Here is a 14,609-nt window from a genome sequence, read left to right on the forward strand (position 1 = left end):
ACCCAGTCCCAGAACTGGGGGTTCCTAAGGTGACCTGCCGATCCCCGTCACTGTCCCACAGGACATCAGTGTTGCACACACATCATCAAAGCCCAAACATCTGTGTGCCAAAGTGCTGACGTGTTGTCTCTGTCTCGGGGAGCGGGGGGTACGCCACTGTACCTGGCTCTGCCCTCAGGTCACCTGTCTCCCCCTAGACCACAGGCTCTATGAGGGTTGGTTTTGTCACTGCATCGCCTGAGCTGTGCCAGGAGTTACAGCAGCTCTTGGGAATGTCCACATTCTACCCCCAAACCTGTATGTCACCTCATGCAGGAGATGGTCCCAGATGACCCCATAGACCCCATGCCATCACAGAGCCCTGAAACGGGGAGGTGGGAGGGTCAGAGGCAGAGAGACTGGGAGATACTAGGGTGCTGGCTTGAAGGTGCAGCCAAAGGTGCAGGTGCCCCAGAAGCTGGCAAAGACAAAGCACGATTCTCGCCTGGAGCCAGAAGGAGTCAGGCCTGTGGGCACCTTGACTTCTGACCTTTGGGACTGTCAGATGACGCACTCGTGCTGCTGGTCCTTTGTTAGAGCAGCAGTAGGAACCCGACACGGAATGCTGCTCCGGCGGATACTCACGGAGTGAATGTTCTCCAAGTGAGCGTCAGTAACAGAGCTCTGCATGAAGACCAGAAACAGACACATCGGAGTCAAGGGCATCTCTGAGGCTGGCTGGCCGCACAGTGCACATGGCTCCTAGGCCACCGGGCGAGGGCGCTCGTGGCTCAGTGCTGTTCATGAAAAGGGAAAAGCAAGCAAACCACGCAGAGGACTTGAGACCCACTTCCCTCTGTGTGAGGCCCGAGGGCAAGTGCTGGCCGTGCCTGCACAGTGAGTGTGGCTGGGGGCCCGGCCAGGGCTTTCCGGCTGGATGAGGAGGCGAAGGCCCTGGAGGAAGCAGCAGTCTGGAGGGGCACTGCTGGAACCAACAAACTACCAGAGCAAGGGACTGCCACTGGCCGGCCTGCCAGGCTAGCATCACCTACAGAATGGAGTGTGTCTACACCGCAGTCCCGCTCCAGGACTTGCGTGGAACATGAGACGAAAGCAGATACTTCTGGCTGTTCACCCACATCTCTCCTCCCTTCAAAAGACACGTGGTCCCCAGGGGAGAGGGCCCTTCCCACCTCCCTCGCAGCCAGCTGCGTCTGTGGGTCAGGGCTCGCTGATGTTACTAGCAATCTAGCAAAGATAAAACGGAGCTTGGGGAAACATTCGCACAGGGATTTCTACAAGCCAGCCAGCCTCAGCTGGGGAAGATGGACTCGCTCTCAACCGATATGGATTTGTACTCTGTTCTTGGCAAGTGGGTGGGCTGAGGCCCAGTCAAGTAGCTGGACTTTGGGGAACCCAGAACCACCTTGTGGAGTAGGAAATTAAAGGAGAGAAGGAAACCCAAGCAAAGCAGAGCAGAAAACAGGGGCCTGCCTGTTGACATGGAAATCTTGCGTGAGGCCCCACTCTGGCCCCAGCTGAGCACTCTTCTCATGCCCTCAACCTTCTACTGAGCAGTTTATATGCCAGCCACTAAGGATACAGGACACACAAATGTTCCCATCCCACTGTAACATGCTCAGCAATGACATATCTTCCCAAACGCCAAGTAACCGAGCTGCCAAACAAAAGACAGAACAGGGCTCGCTTTGGCCACACACACACTAAAGTCAGAATGATACAGAGCAGATTAGCACGGCCCCAGCTCAAGGGCAACACGCAAACTTGTAAAGCCAAAGCAAAGTCCCAGGTCACTCTGGCATAGATGGGGCCTCTGGCCCCTTTGAGGAATGGGGTCAGTGTGAGCTCATGCTTTGTGAGCCGGTGGGTATGGAGATGAAGACGTGTGTGTGCTTATGCGTGTGGACTCGCATACCTACCTACCTCCCAGCTCTGTCCACTGGGAGGGCCTGGGAGTAAGTGCTCCTTGGTGGCCCAGGTCCCAGTTTGGACACACTGCTGTCTGCCATGAGGTTCACGGGGGCACAGGCACATGGCTCACATAAGGCCAGGCTGGGAATGTAACAGAACTGGGCCCAAGTGGACCTGGCCCCAGCTCCAAGGGCTCCACGGCCACACTGGGAACAACTGGGGCTTCAAGATAAGGAGTCACTCTCATCAGGCGAGCAGAACGAATCAGATCATTATCAACAGAATAACACCAAATGAAGTTCATGAGACATTCTTCCTTCCAGAAGGTAAGCTGATCACATGGAAGTAGAAGTCACCAGCCACCACAGAAACCGCAGCGACAGTTTCCTCAGGAATCACCAATGGAGGCTTTGTTGAGGAAGGGAAGATTCAAAGAGTCTCAAAGACCCCTCCCCCCGCCCGCCAAACGAACACTTCTCAGGCACAGAGAGCAGGGCCTCCAGGTAGAAACACTGTGTAGACATTACTTCCTGAGTGACCAGCTGATACCCAGGTGGGCATCAGATGAGAGAGAGATAGCTGTGCCTCCTTGAGTCATGCCACGAAGGACACAGCACCCCTCACGAGACTCTTGCTAAAAGAGCACACACGAGTCTCACCTACAGGAAACCCCAGAGGTGACCCCCGAGGGAGGGAGGTCGCAAGAGACAAGGGAAGACAAGAGGGGGCAGGCTGCCTGAGCACTGTGCCTGGCTGAGGGGACAGCCCTGACAGCCTGGAAAAGGGACCCTCTACCTGCTGACCACCCACATTAGGAGATAAGAGGAACCTGAGAGACCCCCTGGCCCAGCTGCCAGCTCTGCCTAAGCTGGGCCCCAAGGTCAACCACCCTCCTGTCCTCAAGCCCACGAGGAGCTGCACTCAGAGGGGACATGTCCACTGTTGCCATCAGGCGGACGTCCTGCCTATAGACCTCCCACGTTTGGCAGCCCCTGTGTAGCCCTGGACACTGGACACCACGTGGGCATGAGCCAGAGGAGGAAAGTGCTACAAGACTGTCAGTCCTGTACCATTTGCACACACACCTGCCTGGAGACCCTGAGATGCCTTGATGGGTGCATCTCAGAGCCTCTCGCAGGAGAGGTCAGCAGTGAATGAACAGTAGGCTTTTCACAGCTGTTGCTCCTCCCCATGCCACAACACAGGCTGCTGAAAGGCTGCCTGGAGGCTGGGGGAGACCGTACCTCACCTCTTCTAGATGTCTTCAGTCCCCTCCTCCTGCCTTTGCATTGGGCGCTCAGGCTGCGGCTCTGAGGCTGTAGGTCCTCGTCAGCGGCTTCACTCTGCCCTGTGGGTCTTCACGTCGGCGCCTCCCTTCTGTCCCTTGCTCTCTGTCCATTTTCTGGCACAGAAACAGCCCTGTTATTTCACGTCAGCTCATTCACACAGGACGCACAAAATCCTATAATGATGTTCTTTCCAGAATTCTTGGGTGAGTCCCACGTAGTAAACAATAGAACAGAGTTGACCAGAAGGGTTAATTAAGGGACAGTTTGGGTATATGTGAGTGGTTGCTCCCTAATTGCCCCTAGAACTGTCAGAGACTACATTTTAGAGAAGTTACAGGAGACGACTTTTTCTGTGGCTGTAGCATACTCACACAGTCTAATCCAAGGTAAATTTAAGCAATTCACATGCACTGAAAGAAGAGAAAAATCCATGTTCAAACTGCATTTACCTGTACATGGCAGCCTGGGACGCTCCGCTACATTTTGAAGCCTGTGGAGACACACAACATAGGGGCGTCACCCACACACGCTGTACACACGGAGCCCACATCCGCTGCTGGACCTGCAGCCTTGGCTTTGCCCATTTACTTGTTTCAAACAACCAAATGGAAAACAAGAATTGATGACAGTGAAGAACCAGAACCCGCCACAAAGACACAGGCAGATGTCCGTGGCAGTCTGGTGGCACCAAGACCCAGGGGCTGTTGGGCTGGGAGGGCACCCGGGAGGCGTGGGGGCAGGAAGGGGGCTCTGTCACGTGACGTGAGGCCAGAGGAGCGGGGAGATCTTGGGGGTGACCCGATGGAAGGCCCCAGAGACTAGTAGACAGTTGTATTTAGTGTCTGTGATTTCTGTGTGTTTTGCACCCTTACATCCCTCCTCATATCCCATAAGGTGAGCACACAGGCTGCATGCTGGGTTCTGGGCCCCAGCGTGGGGGTCACGGAGTTCTGGTTGGAGACAGGCACAGACACCAACCAGCACAGGGCTGAGGTCGGGGCCCAGGGAGGGCTGTGTGAGTCCTCTGGGAAGACCTGGGCTCACACTCTGGGTGACAGAGAGCCAAGAGGTGCTCTCAGATCTGCGGGGGTGGGGTCTGCACTCCAACCTGGAGGCCCCAGGGGGGTCAGGCTGTTGGCATGGTGCCATGTGGGGGCTCCGTCTGAGACTCCTCTGGGACCCCCATGGGCCTCTCCCTCCTCCCCCCGAGGTCTTCCCACCCTCCAGGTGGGATGGTGGACAGGCAGGGCTAGAGATGCCATGCCTGCTCCCTTCTGAAGCCGGGACGCACCTGAGAAAGCACTGGGCCCTGGTGGTTAACAATGTGGCTAAATATAACCTTGGAACGGTGGGCCTAGTAATAGTTAAATGATGTTCACATTATACACAGTTTATGTGATTTTTACTCTTCAAGATTTCCACGCTGCAGTTTGTATTAATTAATCTTTGAAGCTCAATTAATTTCTACAGAAAAAGGAAAAGAGGAGGGAGGGGAAGGAGGAAGAGAGTTAGTTGGCTGGTTAGGAAGACTAACAGGTGTGTCTAAAGCACAGACAAGAGAACAAAGACAAAACACAGGGCCTGGCTCTGGACCAGGGCTGACCAGAATGCTCTGGGATGGTAGGACTCCTAAGAAATCCCCTCTGCCCAGCACGGTAGCTGCTGAGCCCCTGACATCTGGTGAGTGTGAATGAGGAAACTTCCGGTGGATTTTATTTTATTTAAGTTGTACTGTGGCTAGACACACAGTTACAGATACCTGAGCTAAGGTCTTAGACCTCAGTGAAGGAGAAAGACACAAAGAAAAGGCTCCCTGGAGCCTACACCCTAATGGAGGAAGAGAGACAATAAGTAATGAATGCAATATACAGGTAAATTACTTAGTATGTTAACAGGTGATAAATGCTATCAGTAAGACCAGAGTAGGGGAAGTAGGGGCACTGGTTTGGGGACTGGGTGTCAATGAGTCCCTCCTTTAGAAAGTTACATTTGAGCAATAATAGAACTAAGCTATTAGTATGAATTATGAACAATTTTATGCTGATAAAGTTGAAAATTTATGTGAAGTTGATAAATTCCCAGAAAAATAACTCACCGGAATTGAGGTAAGTAGAAATAGAAAACCCAGAAGTTCTGTAACGATTAAGGAAGTGGACATGGTCATCAGGAAAACCCCAGGCCCACCGTCTGAAGGGTTCTACCAAGTATTCAAAGAGCCAAAACTAACCTCCTCAGACAAATCCACTCTGAGAATCAAAAAGACGGTATTTTCCAACTCATTTTATGAAGGCAACACACACACCAGACCAGAACTGAAGGAAAATCACAGACTGAACTCACTGGTGGCCATCAGTGTCAAAGCTGTGAGCACGCGGAGTCACCTGACCCAGGAATGTCTGAACAGGAGGGGCATGCTTGACAATGAGGGCTGTCCCTACAATACAAGGGGGCTTACTATGAGGTAAAAAAGTAACCTGACAATAGACAAAAGGAGAAAAATGATAAAATCTTCCCAAAGATGCACAGAAATCATCTGATAAGATTCATTATCCATTCATGATTAAAAAAAAAACTCTTAGCAAATTTAGAAGCTAATAAAGGTTCTCTGTTTAAAAGAGAAACAGGGCTGCGGGGTGGCTCTGTCAGTTGAGCGTCTAATTCTCGATAGCAGCTCAGGTCGTGATCTCAGGGTCATGAGATCAAGCCTCACATCGGGCTCCACGCTGGACATGGAGCCTGCTTAAGATTCTCGCTCCCTCTGCCTCTGCGCTTCCCCACTCTAAAAAGAAATAAAAGAGACACAAACACAAATATCCACTCAAAGGGTTATGCCTGAATGTTCAAGGCAGCTTTCTTCATAGTAGTCCCACAATGGAAAAAAGCCACAGTGCTTGTCAGCGGTGGTGGGAACAGAAAGTGGTCCGTCCACACAATGGGTGCTGCTCAGCAACCAAAATGAACAAAAGACACAAAGGCACAAGAACTTCGCAGTGCATGTCCCACTGGACACACAGTTCTAGAAAAGGCAGATCTGGGAGCCCATGGGATGGCCAGTGGCAGGGACTGGTGGCTGGAAGTCTGAGGAGATGGCAGAGTTCTGGGTCAGGAGTGGGGTGTGGTCACAGATGCACCAAAAGACACCAACCACACAGCATGAAAGCTGTGGTGAACTTCAGTGTGTGTAAACTGTACCTCCATTAAAAAGTGCATTCTAAAATTTAAAAAAAAAAACAACAAACATCATTCCTGGTGGTGAAATTGGAAAAACAAAATAAAAACAAACTCCTAGTTTATACTAGGCATCTCCCCTACCCTTATCCCCAAATAATCAGTTCCAGGTGGACGAAGACCAATTGTGAGAGCAAAATTTAAACCTTTGGAAGATACTAGGGCAAACATCCTCCTGACCTCAGGGGAGGAAAAGATTACAAACAGAATCAAAAAGCACTAACCACAAAGGGAACGACTAATAAAATCAACTATGTTAAAAATAAGTACATCAGATAATCACAAAACACAAGAGTAGAAACAGTCACACCTGAGACGACGGTCCAGACAGGGCTCCACGAGGCTGCTCCAAGAACAGAGACTGAGCGGGACCTACCACGCCCACACACCTGTGTCCTGTCTGTCCCTGCTTTGGGATGGAGGAGTTTTGATACCATATGGCCAAAAAGCTACATTATTTGCTCAAAAACATTTGCCAATTCCTGCTCCAAGCAATAAAAGGAACCACAGGCACTTTACAGAAGAGAAAATCCAAATAAGCGTATTTTCAAACATTCAGCTTCATTAGTAACCCCGGAAATGCAAGTTAAAATCCCAATGAGGGTCTGCCACAGCTGTGCCTCATTGGTGAACACCTCCCTTGTGTCTGCTGGCCCCCCACCCCGTCAGACTGCTCTCAGTGAGATCCCGGTGATGAGGACATTACCAACATAAACTATCTGCAGGATCCACGGGGGCAGGGCTGGTTCCACCATGCACTGCACCGGTGCTGGAGCCTTCCAGAAGGGCCGGGTGGCATGTTTCTCTGCCACAAATTTCAGGCCCACCGCAGGCCTGCAGGCAGTCATCCTGTGCAAAAAGGCCCAGGCTCCCTGTGCACACCCCTCCAGTTGGCCCCTCCACCACTCACAGCTATGCACCAGCAACCCTAGCCAGGCCCCTCAGCCGCAAGTGCCTGGCTGGGTCACGCCCTCCCTCTGACTCCTGTGAGCGCCCATCGGGGGATGCTTCCCCAGCCCTCCATTCCCGTGGTGCACCAGCACCTCTGTCAGCCAGGACTATCTGTTAGGTGAATACACCAGGCTTTTTGCAGTGTGGACGTAATATGCACCTTTACTCAACATGATTTGGAAAGTAAAGAATAACACTAAGGAAAATCCCTACAACCCCAGCCCCCCCAGACTAATTGCTGTCCTTAATGTAATTGTGTATTTCCCTCTGTGGGTATGTCCTTAAATACTTGGAACATGTACATACACACCCTCATTTTTACTGGAAAATGGAAAGCCGCCCTCAGACAACGGATGATGCAATGACATGGGGCTTTCAGAACCACGAAGCTACCCTAGCTGTCTTCCCACGCCAACACACACAGCTCGGGCTCCCCGGCCACCGATCAGCTGTGCACCCTGGCCCAGGGATGCAGCGTGATGGCGGTGCCCCTATTGGTGGGCCCCCCCGGAAGCACCTTCCTCGGGGCCAGACCCACCTGCCCTTCCCTCCATTCCAGCAGCAGCCCAGACCCCCTCACGCCCGCCTGCCTGGGGACCCCGGAGAAGGAACCTGCCTCCCACAAATCCACAGCCAGCGCGTGTGCTTCGTCTCACGAGAACCTTCAAGTCTCCCGCTCTGTTTCCAGGAACATCTTAATCAGAATCATCAGCCCCTGGGGTGCCTGGCGGGCTCTGCTGCTAAGCCTCTGCCTTTGGCCCAGGTCATGATCCCGGGTCCTGGGATTGAGTCCCGCATTGGGCTCCCTGCTCAGCGGAAAGCCTCCTTCTCCCTCTCCCGCTTCCCCTGCCTGTGTTCCCTCTCTCACTGTCTCTCTCTCCCTGTCAAATAAATAAATACAATCTTCTAAAAAAAAAATCATTAACACAAAGTTGATCATAATACCTTAACCTTCACCAAACAGCTTTACTGAGAAATACTTGACAAAACATAAACTACACGTATTTTAGAAAGACGACTCAGCTTTGACGTTCGCCTGGGAAAGGACCAGCCCAGTGGAGATATGGATCCTCATCCCAGAGACCCCGATCTGCCCAGGAACTGCACTGAGGCAGCGTGTTCCGGGGGCTGTGTCCATGGCGTCATACGACTCGGCTCCCCTCACTTGTCCTGTTCTGGGGCTCGCTCACGCGGCACCCACAGCTCGTTCTCATTCCGAGCAGCGTCCACTGCTCTGTTGTTGGCTTGCTCAGCAGCAGACAGAGACCTGGGCTGTTTCTTGTGGGGCTGTCAGGGACTCATGGCCACAATGTCGTGTGGACGGATGCTCTGGAGTAAACGCCAACCAGGGGGTCACATGAGGCTGCTTGACAACTTTTTAAGAAACTGTCAACCTGCTTCCCCTCCCACCCCCAACCACATCCAAGCACCAGCTGCCTGTGCGGGGGTCATGCTTTCCTCTCCTCCCTCACCCCAGTCCTGCCCGTTTCTTCCTGAATGCCATGCCCTCTGTCCGCCTTCCGTGCCCACAGCCATCCCCTGGACACACCATGGCTCCCATAGAGATGGCAGAAGCACCCAGGACAGGCCTCCCTATGCCCACTCTCACCACAAATTCAATCTCGTGGACAAGTCTGAGCAACACACAGAAAAGCAAATCAGACATGTCCTTCCTGCATGAAAGCCTTGAAAGGATCCAGCCGTGCCCTCCTGCCATGCTCCAGTCTCATAAACCCCATCCACATCAGGACTCCATCCATGATCAGTGTCCACGTCAGGGCACGTCCATGCCCCTTGGCCTCGCCTGCCTCTGGCTGTGTGCGCACCATTCCCACCAGCCCGGCCCTCCATCCTCAGGGCATCAAGCTGGCTCCCTGAGCCCTCTGGTCGGGTGACCACAGCACCAAATCTAACGCCGTTGCTATCCTGTCCCCACACTGTCAGCCTCTTCAGGGTGCTGTGCCCAGCCTGCCCCCCGTGGCACTGTGAACCCCCACAGCAGGGCTCAGGCTGCCCCCTCACTGTGGCCATGATGTCTGGCAGAGCACCCACCCCAGAGCTGCCCAATCAACCAGAGAGATTTCTGTCTTCATCCATTTCCACAAGAAAATCACCAAACTGCTGAACTCTGCCCCATGCCCAGTGCCCTCTCCTCCCAAACCAGCCTGCTCCGATTTTGGATGCTTATGTGTCTCCACACCTGCTGTCCCATCTGATGGGCCTTCCTCTTCCTCTCTCCCCCAACTAGAGCACCTGTGTTAGCACACAGTGTGTGCTTAAGAGTCCTACTTTCTGGTGTCTGGTCACTGCAGCTTCTTCTCTATGGCCTCCCTGACCCCACGATCCTGCCTCCCAGGAATCCGGTGCCTCACTAGTCTCCCTGTGGCACCCAGCTAACCCATTCCCTGCGTGGTCCTGCTCCCCAGCAGGGCTCTGGCACGTGGCGGGGCTCATGCACTCGAGGACAGAATCACCAGGTCTCAGGCAAGGCCTGCAGGAATGGACACTCCACATGTGGGCCAAATACCCAGAATTCACTGCCGTCTCAAGATGAACAGAACCGTATCATGAATGTGCCTTGCGGGGACACTGAAGTCAGGTTAAGATGATGAAAGAAAGTGAAATTTAGATGTGTTTCTATGTGACGATGTACTGTCACAAAAGCTTTTTAAAAATATGAGTAACAAAAAAGTGCTTTGAATTCAGACTCTCAAAAGTGTTCATGACTCAAAGGACAGTGAAGTCCGTGCTCCATCTTCTTCCCTAACTTGGACCTGACACCCCACCCCCAGCCCCACCCCCAGGTCACCAAGGTCTCAGCCTTGCAAAAAGCTGAGGACTGCCTCCCCAGGCCTTGTCCTCGCTTCCCCACTCAGGGATGTCAGAGGCCATCACCCACAGCTGCTCTTCCCATCACTGGGTGTTCTGAGGACAACAGGATGCCTAATGTGTTAAATGAGTGACTAGGAATTCACTGATATGGTAGACTGATGACCATGTCCCTTGCTGAATTTACTCCCAATCTTCACTTCTTAAATAAAGGTTTATATACATTTGGAAGTCAGTGATCTGAGATACAGTCCCCAGGGTGGGCTCCCAGGCGCCTGTCCCTTGAGCCCAGCCCACCCACTTCCAGTCACATCCCACTGGCCTCTCACTTTCATGCTTACACCGCTCAATGCTCCCTGACCCCAAATTCAGACGCTAACCTGTGGTCCACTTGGAAACCTGGCATCTCCAAGTGTATAGTCTGGATTTCCTGTCCACATCGGCTCATCCCATCTGTGGCTTCTCACTTACTTGGCACCCATGTGCAAGAGGTAAGGACAACTATACCCCTCACACTTACCCTACTGGACTGTGTTCAGGCACACCAAGCCACACTCACCCCCGACGCAGCTCCCAGGAATCCCGAGGAAATGCGAGTCTGAGCAGGTGGCTTTGTGGTATAAAACTCTCCAAGGGCTCAGGGAAAGCCAGAGCCTTCCAGTGGCCACTGAGGTCCCAAGCCACCCCTCTCACTCCACTCTGGCCATGGTGGACTCCTTGCTAGTTCTAGAACATTCTATGTGTACTCCCACCTCATGGCCCTTGCACCTACTGTAGCTGGAACATCGTCTCTCAGGTGGATACACGGGAACTACCCTACTACCTCCATCAAGCCTTTTATCAAATGTCATCTACCCAGCAACGCCTTTAGGGACCATCTGGTTGACAATTACATGCCCAGTGTGCACACACCACAAATTTAAGATATTACCCTTGAATTTATAATACACCTATTTATGTCACTACCCATCTCCCTATACAACAATGCCAGCCACGTGACTAGAGCTATTAAAATTTCAATAAAAAGGTTCTATGATAAAGTTGAGAAAATCTTCTCAAAGAATAGATTAAGATAGGAAATGGAAAAGATCCAACATCCAACCAATAGGTGTTTTAGAAAAAACAGAAAACCGAGATAAGGAGCTTTCAAATATACTTTAATATTTTATTTCTTAAGCTGGGTAATAAGTACACAGGTGTTCATTGTATCTTTCTCTATGCTCATTTGTAGGCAGTATTTCATGATTTGGGAAAAATTATTCAAGTATTTCCCCAGCTGGAAGAACCATCAGACCACAAAGGCCTGAGTGCCTGGCACAGTGAGGGAAAATCCCCACATCTAACCAAGTCCTGGAAGTGGAAGACATCAAGGGTACAAGAAAGGGTCCTACAGGTTCTGGGAGGAAAGGAGCTCACAGTGGAGTGGGACTCAGCACCAGACTTTTCATCAGCAACAGTGAATCCTACCAGCAAAAGAAGTAATTCTTTCCAAGTTCTGAGGAAAAGAGACTTTCATGTGGAATTCTACATCCAGCCAAACTATCAACCAAGTATGGTTGGAAGCCATGGTGTTTTCCGACGTCTCAGGAAAGGTGCTCAAATACTCATCCCAGGCATGCCTACGGAGACAACAAGTGTGCTCACATGTTATCACAGGCCTTGTGCTCAGGGAGCTCCCATTCCAGCTGGTGACGAGACATGACAAACTCATCAGCAAAGAGTGATGAGCACCGTGAAGAAAGCAGAGGAAGGCAGCGAAGCAGAGGAAACAGGTGGAGGGGCTGCTTTAGACAGTGACCAGAGGAGAGCCGGTGCGGAGGAACGTCTGACCTTGGACCCGGAGGGAGGGGTCAGAGCAGCAGGCACCCCACCGATGGGTCAAGGGGCCCCCGAAGTGCAAGAGGATCACTTTGTGGCCGGCTGGCCTGGAGGACGAGGCATCCACACGGGACAGGGGGACGAGGACAGAGGGCCAAGGAGGGCACGAGTTCAGACACGATCCTTGAGAATTTGGAACAGGAGACAGTAATGTCAGATAATGTCAGGAAAGAGGGAAGGTGAGATTAGAACTCAACCGTAAAACAGATCATTATATAATCATACCCATTTTAACTCCCAGATCCAACCCCTGGAGAAGATGAAAAACATGTTATGAAAAGGGGCTGCAGGACCCCAGGACTCTTCCAGTAGCAGCCAACTGATGAGTTGGCTCTGCTGCAGACATGCAATCCCATTCATGAAAAAGGCCAACTCAGGGTAGAGACAAGAGCCCAGAGGGCGAAGCACAGAACGAGCGGGCTCACCCTGAGCTCAAAACCCAATCAAGAATCCCAATGGGACATCCCCACCGGGTTTCAGAACTGCGTTGGGCCTGTGACTCCCTGCTATGTGCCCTCCTCCGTTCTCAACTGGTAATCTACACCTGTCTTGCTGGGGGGGGGGGGTGGGGTACTGGGAAGGCGGTCTGTCTCACTTGGTTCACAAGTGTCCAGGAGTAGCAGCCAGTGGACTGCACCAAGCGGGTGATCCAGGGGATGAGATTCCAGAACTCTGTGGTTCAGGCAAGGTCTGGGATTCTGAGCGGGTGCTATTGTGGGACGAGACCCTAGGGAACCTCAGAAGAGGGACAGGTGTATTTGGCATTTGGGAGGATATGAATTTTGGGGCAGTAGGACTGTGGCAGGGAGAATCCTGAGATGGCCATGAGATTCTGGGCCCTGGCATACTTCAGTCTCCCACCTTACTAACCCTCGGTACTGCTGCAAAGGGATTTTTGAGGACGTAATTAGGGTTTCAAATCAGCTGACCTTAAAATAGGGTAAGCCAAAGAGCACGGTCATTCAAAGCAGAGTTTTCTCCAGCTCACAGCAGAAGAGCAGGACACAGGGGCGAGTCCTACCTGCCCGGCAGAAAGCAACTTGCTGTCAACTACCCACAGTCCTTGGACGAGGAACTGTGGGGCCACTAGGAGCTGAGGGCAGCCCCCAACTGACGGCCTGCAACAAAGCAGAACCTCAGTCCAACAACCACAGGAGGTGGGCGAGTGAGCTCAGAAGATGACCCGAGTCCCGGATGAGAGCCTCAGCCCAGCACATGGATTTCAGCCTCTGAGGCCCTGAGCAGAAGAGCAGCCACACTGTGCTAGACTTCCAACCCATGGAACTGGGACTAGTAAGTCAGTGTCCTGTTAAGCCACTAATTTTGAGGCAAGTTGTTATGCAGTGTTAGAAAATTAATGTAACTATATTTAAAGACATGGAGTTAAATAGCCCAAGAAAGGGCCAGTTTCCCAAGCATATAAAACAGAGTGACCACAAGTCCTGGGGACATTTTCATTTGGCAACTATTCTCCCAATTCTAGAGACAAGGAACAGGTTAATAAACAAGTAGCAGAAGCTGCCGCCCCTTGGTCTGTAGTGAACTGTGCCCACCTCAAATTCCTGTGTTGGCGCCCTAAGCCATGTCCAAAGACGGAGCATCTGGGGCAACATGGTCAGATGTATAAGGATGGGCCCGGATGCGATTAGCGTCCATGCAAGAGGTGCTGGAAGAGGGCTTCCACCGCCAGGAGGCAGCCGGCCCGTACCCCGAGCGACATCGACTGGCACCTTGGCCTTGGGCTTCAGCCCCCAGGACAGTGAGAAATAAATGCCTGCTGCTTAAACCACTCCGTCTGTGATGTTCTGCTGTGGCGGCTGACTAAGACACCTCCCTTGTGGTTTCGGATTCTGTCTTTGTCGCCAGAGTGCCTTTAACAAAAGGCTGGGGGAAACCAACTGCCTCTAGCCATTTCTGTCTCTACAGTAAGAAAGGCACTTACTTTAGGGTAAAGAAATGTTACTTGTCAGCAAAAGTCCTATTTCCATTAGCAATTTCAAACCCTTTCCAAGCACTGAACCCTCTACAAAGTCTGCTTAAAGCACTGGCACGGAGGATCAGGGCTCGCTCCTCCATGAAATGGCCAGAGGCTGCACCCCCATCAGAAATGAGACAGGGAGGGCCTAGCTGACTTTCCCATGGCAGGACACTGGGAACTGTGGCCCCAGAAGCGCGGCTGGCAGGACTGATCCAAGTAGCAGGACCTGACTGGGTGTCCCCGATGGTGCAACATAAAGCACTCACTGGCCCCTGCGAAGGCATCTCCCAGGCCTGCAGCCTGACTTGGCCTCTCCCCCATTCCTTCAGTTCAGAGTACACAAGGACAACAAAGGTGGATGACATCTTAAGTGAAGAATCGGAAAAATCCAGGTGTGACACATAGCCTGCAAAAGTCAACCCTGTGGAGGGCAAGAGGGAAACCTAAGAAGACACAGGGGCCATGACCCCCAGTGCCACCCAGGGAACCCACCTATGCCTTGTCCAGGAGGCGCAGGACACCCTGTGCCATCCCAGGACTCTGCC

The 14,609-nt window shown here is 52.2% G+C and overlaps 2 protein-coding genes and 1 long non-coding RNA gene across 8 annotated transcripts in view; 1 reads left to right on the top strand and 2 right to left on the bottom strand.

Annotated features, from left to right (window-relative positions):
- PCGF3 (polycomb group ring finger 3) overlaps positions 1–14,609 on the bottom strand; it is a 48,669-nt gene that overhangs the window by 28,987 nt on the left and 5,073 nt on the right. Inside the window, exons 2-3 of one of the 6 annotated variants that reach the window (XM_032857035.1) lie at positions 3,650–3,690; positions 3,161–3,313 (exon numbers count right to left, since the gene is read on the bottom strand). The exons of 3 other annotated variants lie outside the window; for them this stretch is intronic. Coding sequence is in view for 1 of the 3 variants with exons in the window: in XM_032857030.1 (XP_032712921.1) it covers positions 625–705 (81 nt within the window). In the remaining 2 variants the exon portion in view is untranslated. Of the gene's footprint in view, positions 1–624; positions 734–3,160; positions 3,314–3,649; positions 3,691–14,609 lie in introns of those variants that run through there. 2 more of the 6 variants (XM_032857040.1, XM_032857030.1) reach the window with 2 other exon arrangements.
- The window catches only part of SLC49A3 (solute carrier family 49 member 3), a 35,801-nt gene continuing 24,274 nt past the window's right edge, over positions 3,083–14,609 (top strand). The window contains exons 1-2 of the mRNA XM_032856970.1: positions 3,083–3,089; positions 11,760–11,763. Coding sequence (XP_032712861.1) covers positions 11,761–11,763 — 3 coding nt within the window. The 5' untranslated portion in view covers positions 3,083–3,089; position 11,760. The remainder of the gene's footprint in view (positions 3,090–11,759; positions 11,764–14,609) is intronic.
- On the bottom strand, positions 11,345–13,741 carry LOC116867387. Its single transcript, XR_004382591.1, has 2 exons — positions 13,016–13,741; positions 11,345–12,209 (listed from the first exon to the last, which is right to left on the bottom strand). It is a non-coding gene; the product is annotated as an uncharacterized LOC116867387 (long non-coding RNA).

Source organism: Lontra canadensis, unplaced genomic scaffold (genome assembly GCF_010015895.1).
Source record: "Lontra canadensis isolate GAN:19392208 unplaced genomic scaffold, GSC_riverotter_1.0 scaffold1, whole genome shotgun sequence".
Lineage (NCBI taxonomy): Eukaryota > Metazoa > Chordata > Mammalia > Carnivora > Mustelidae > Lontra > Lontra canadensis.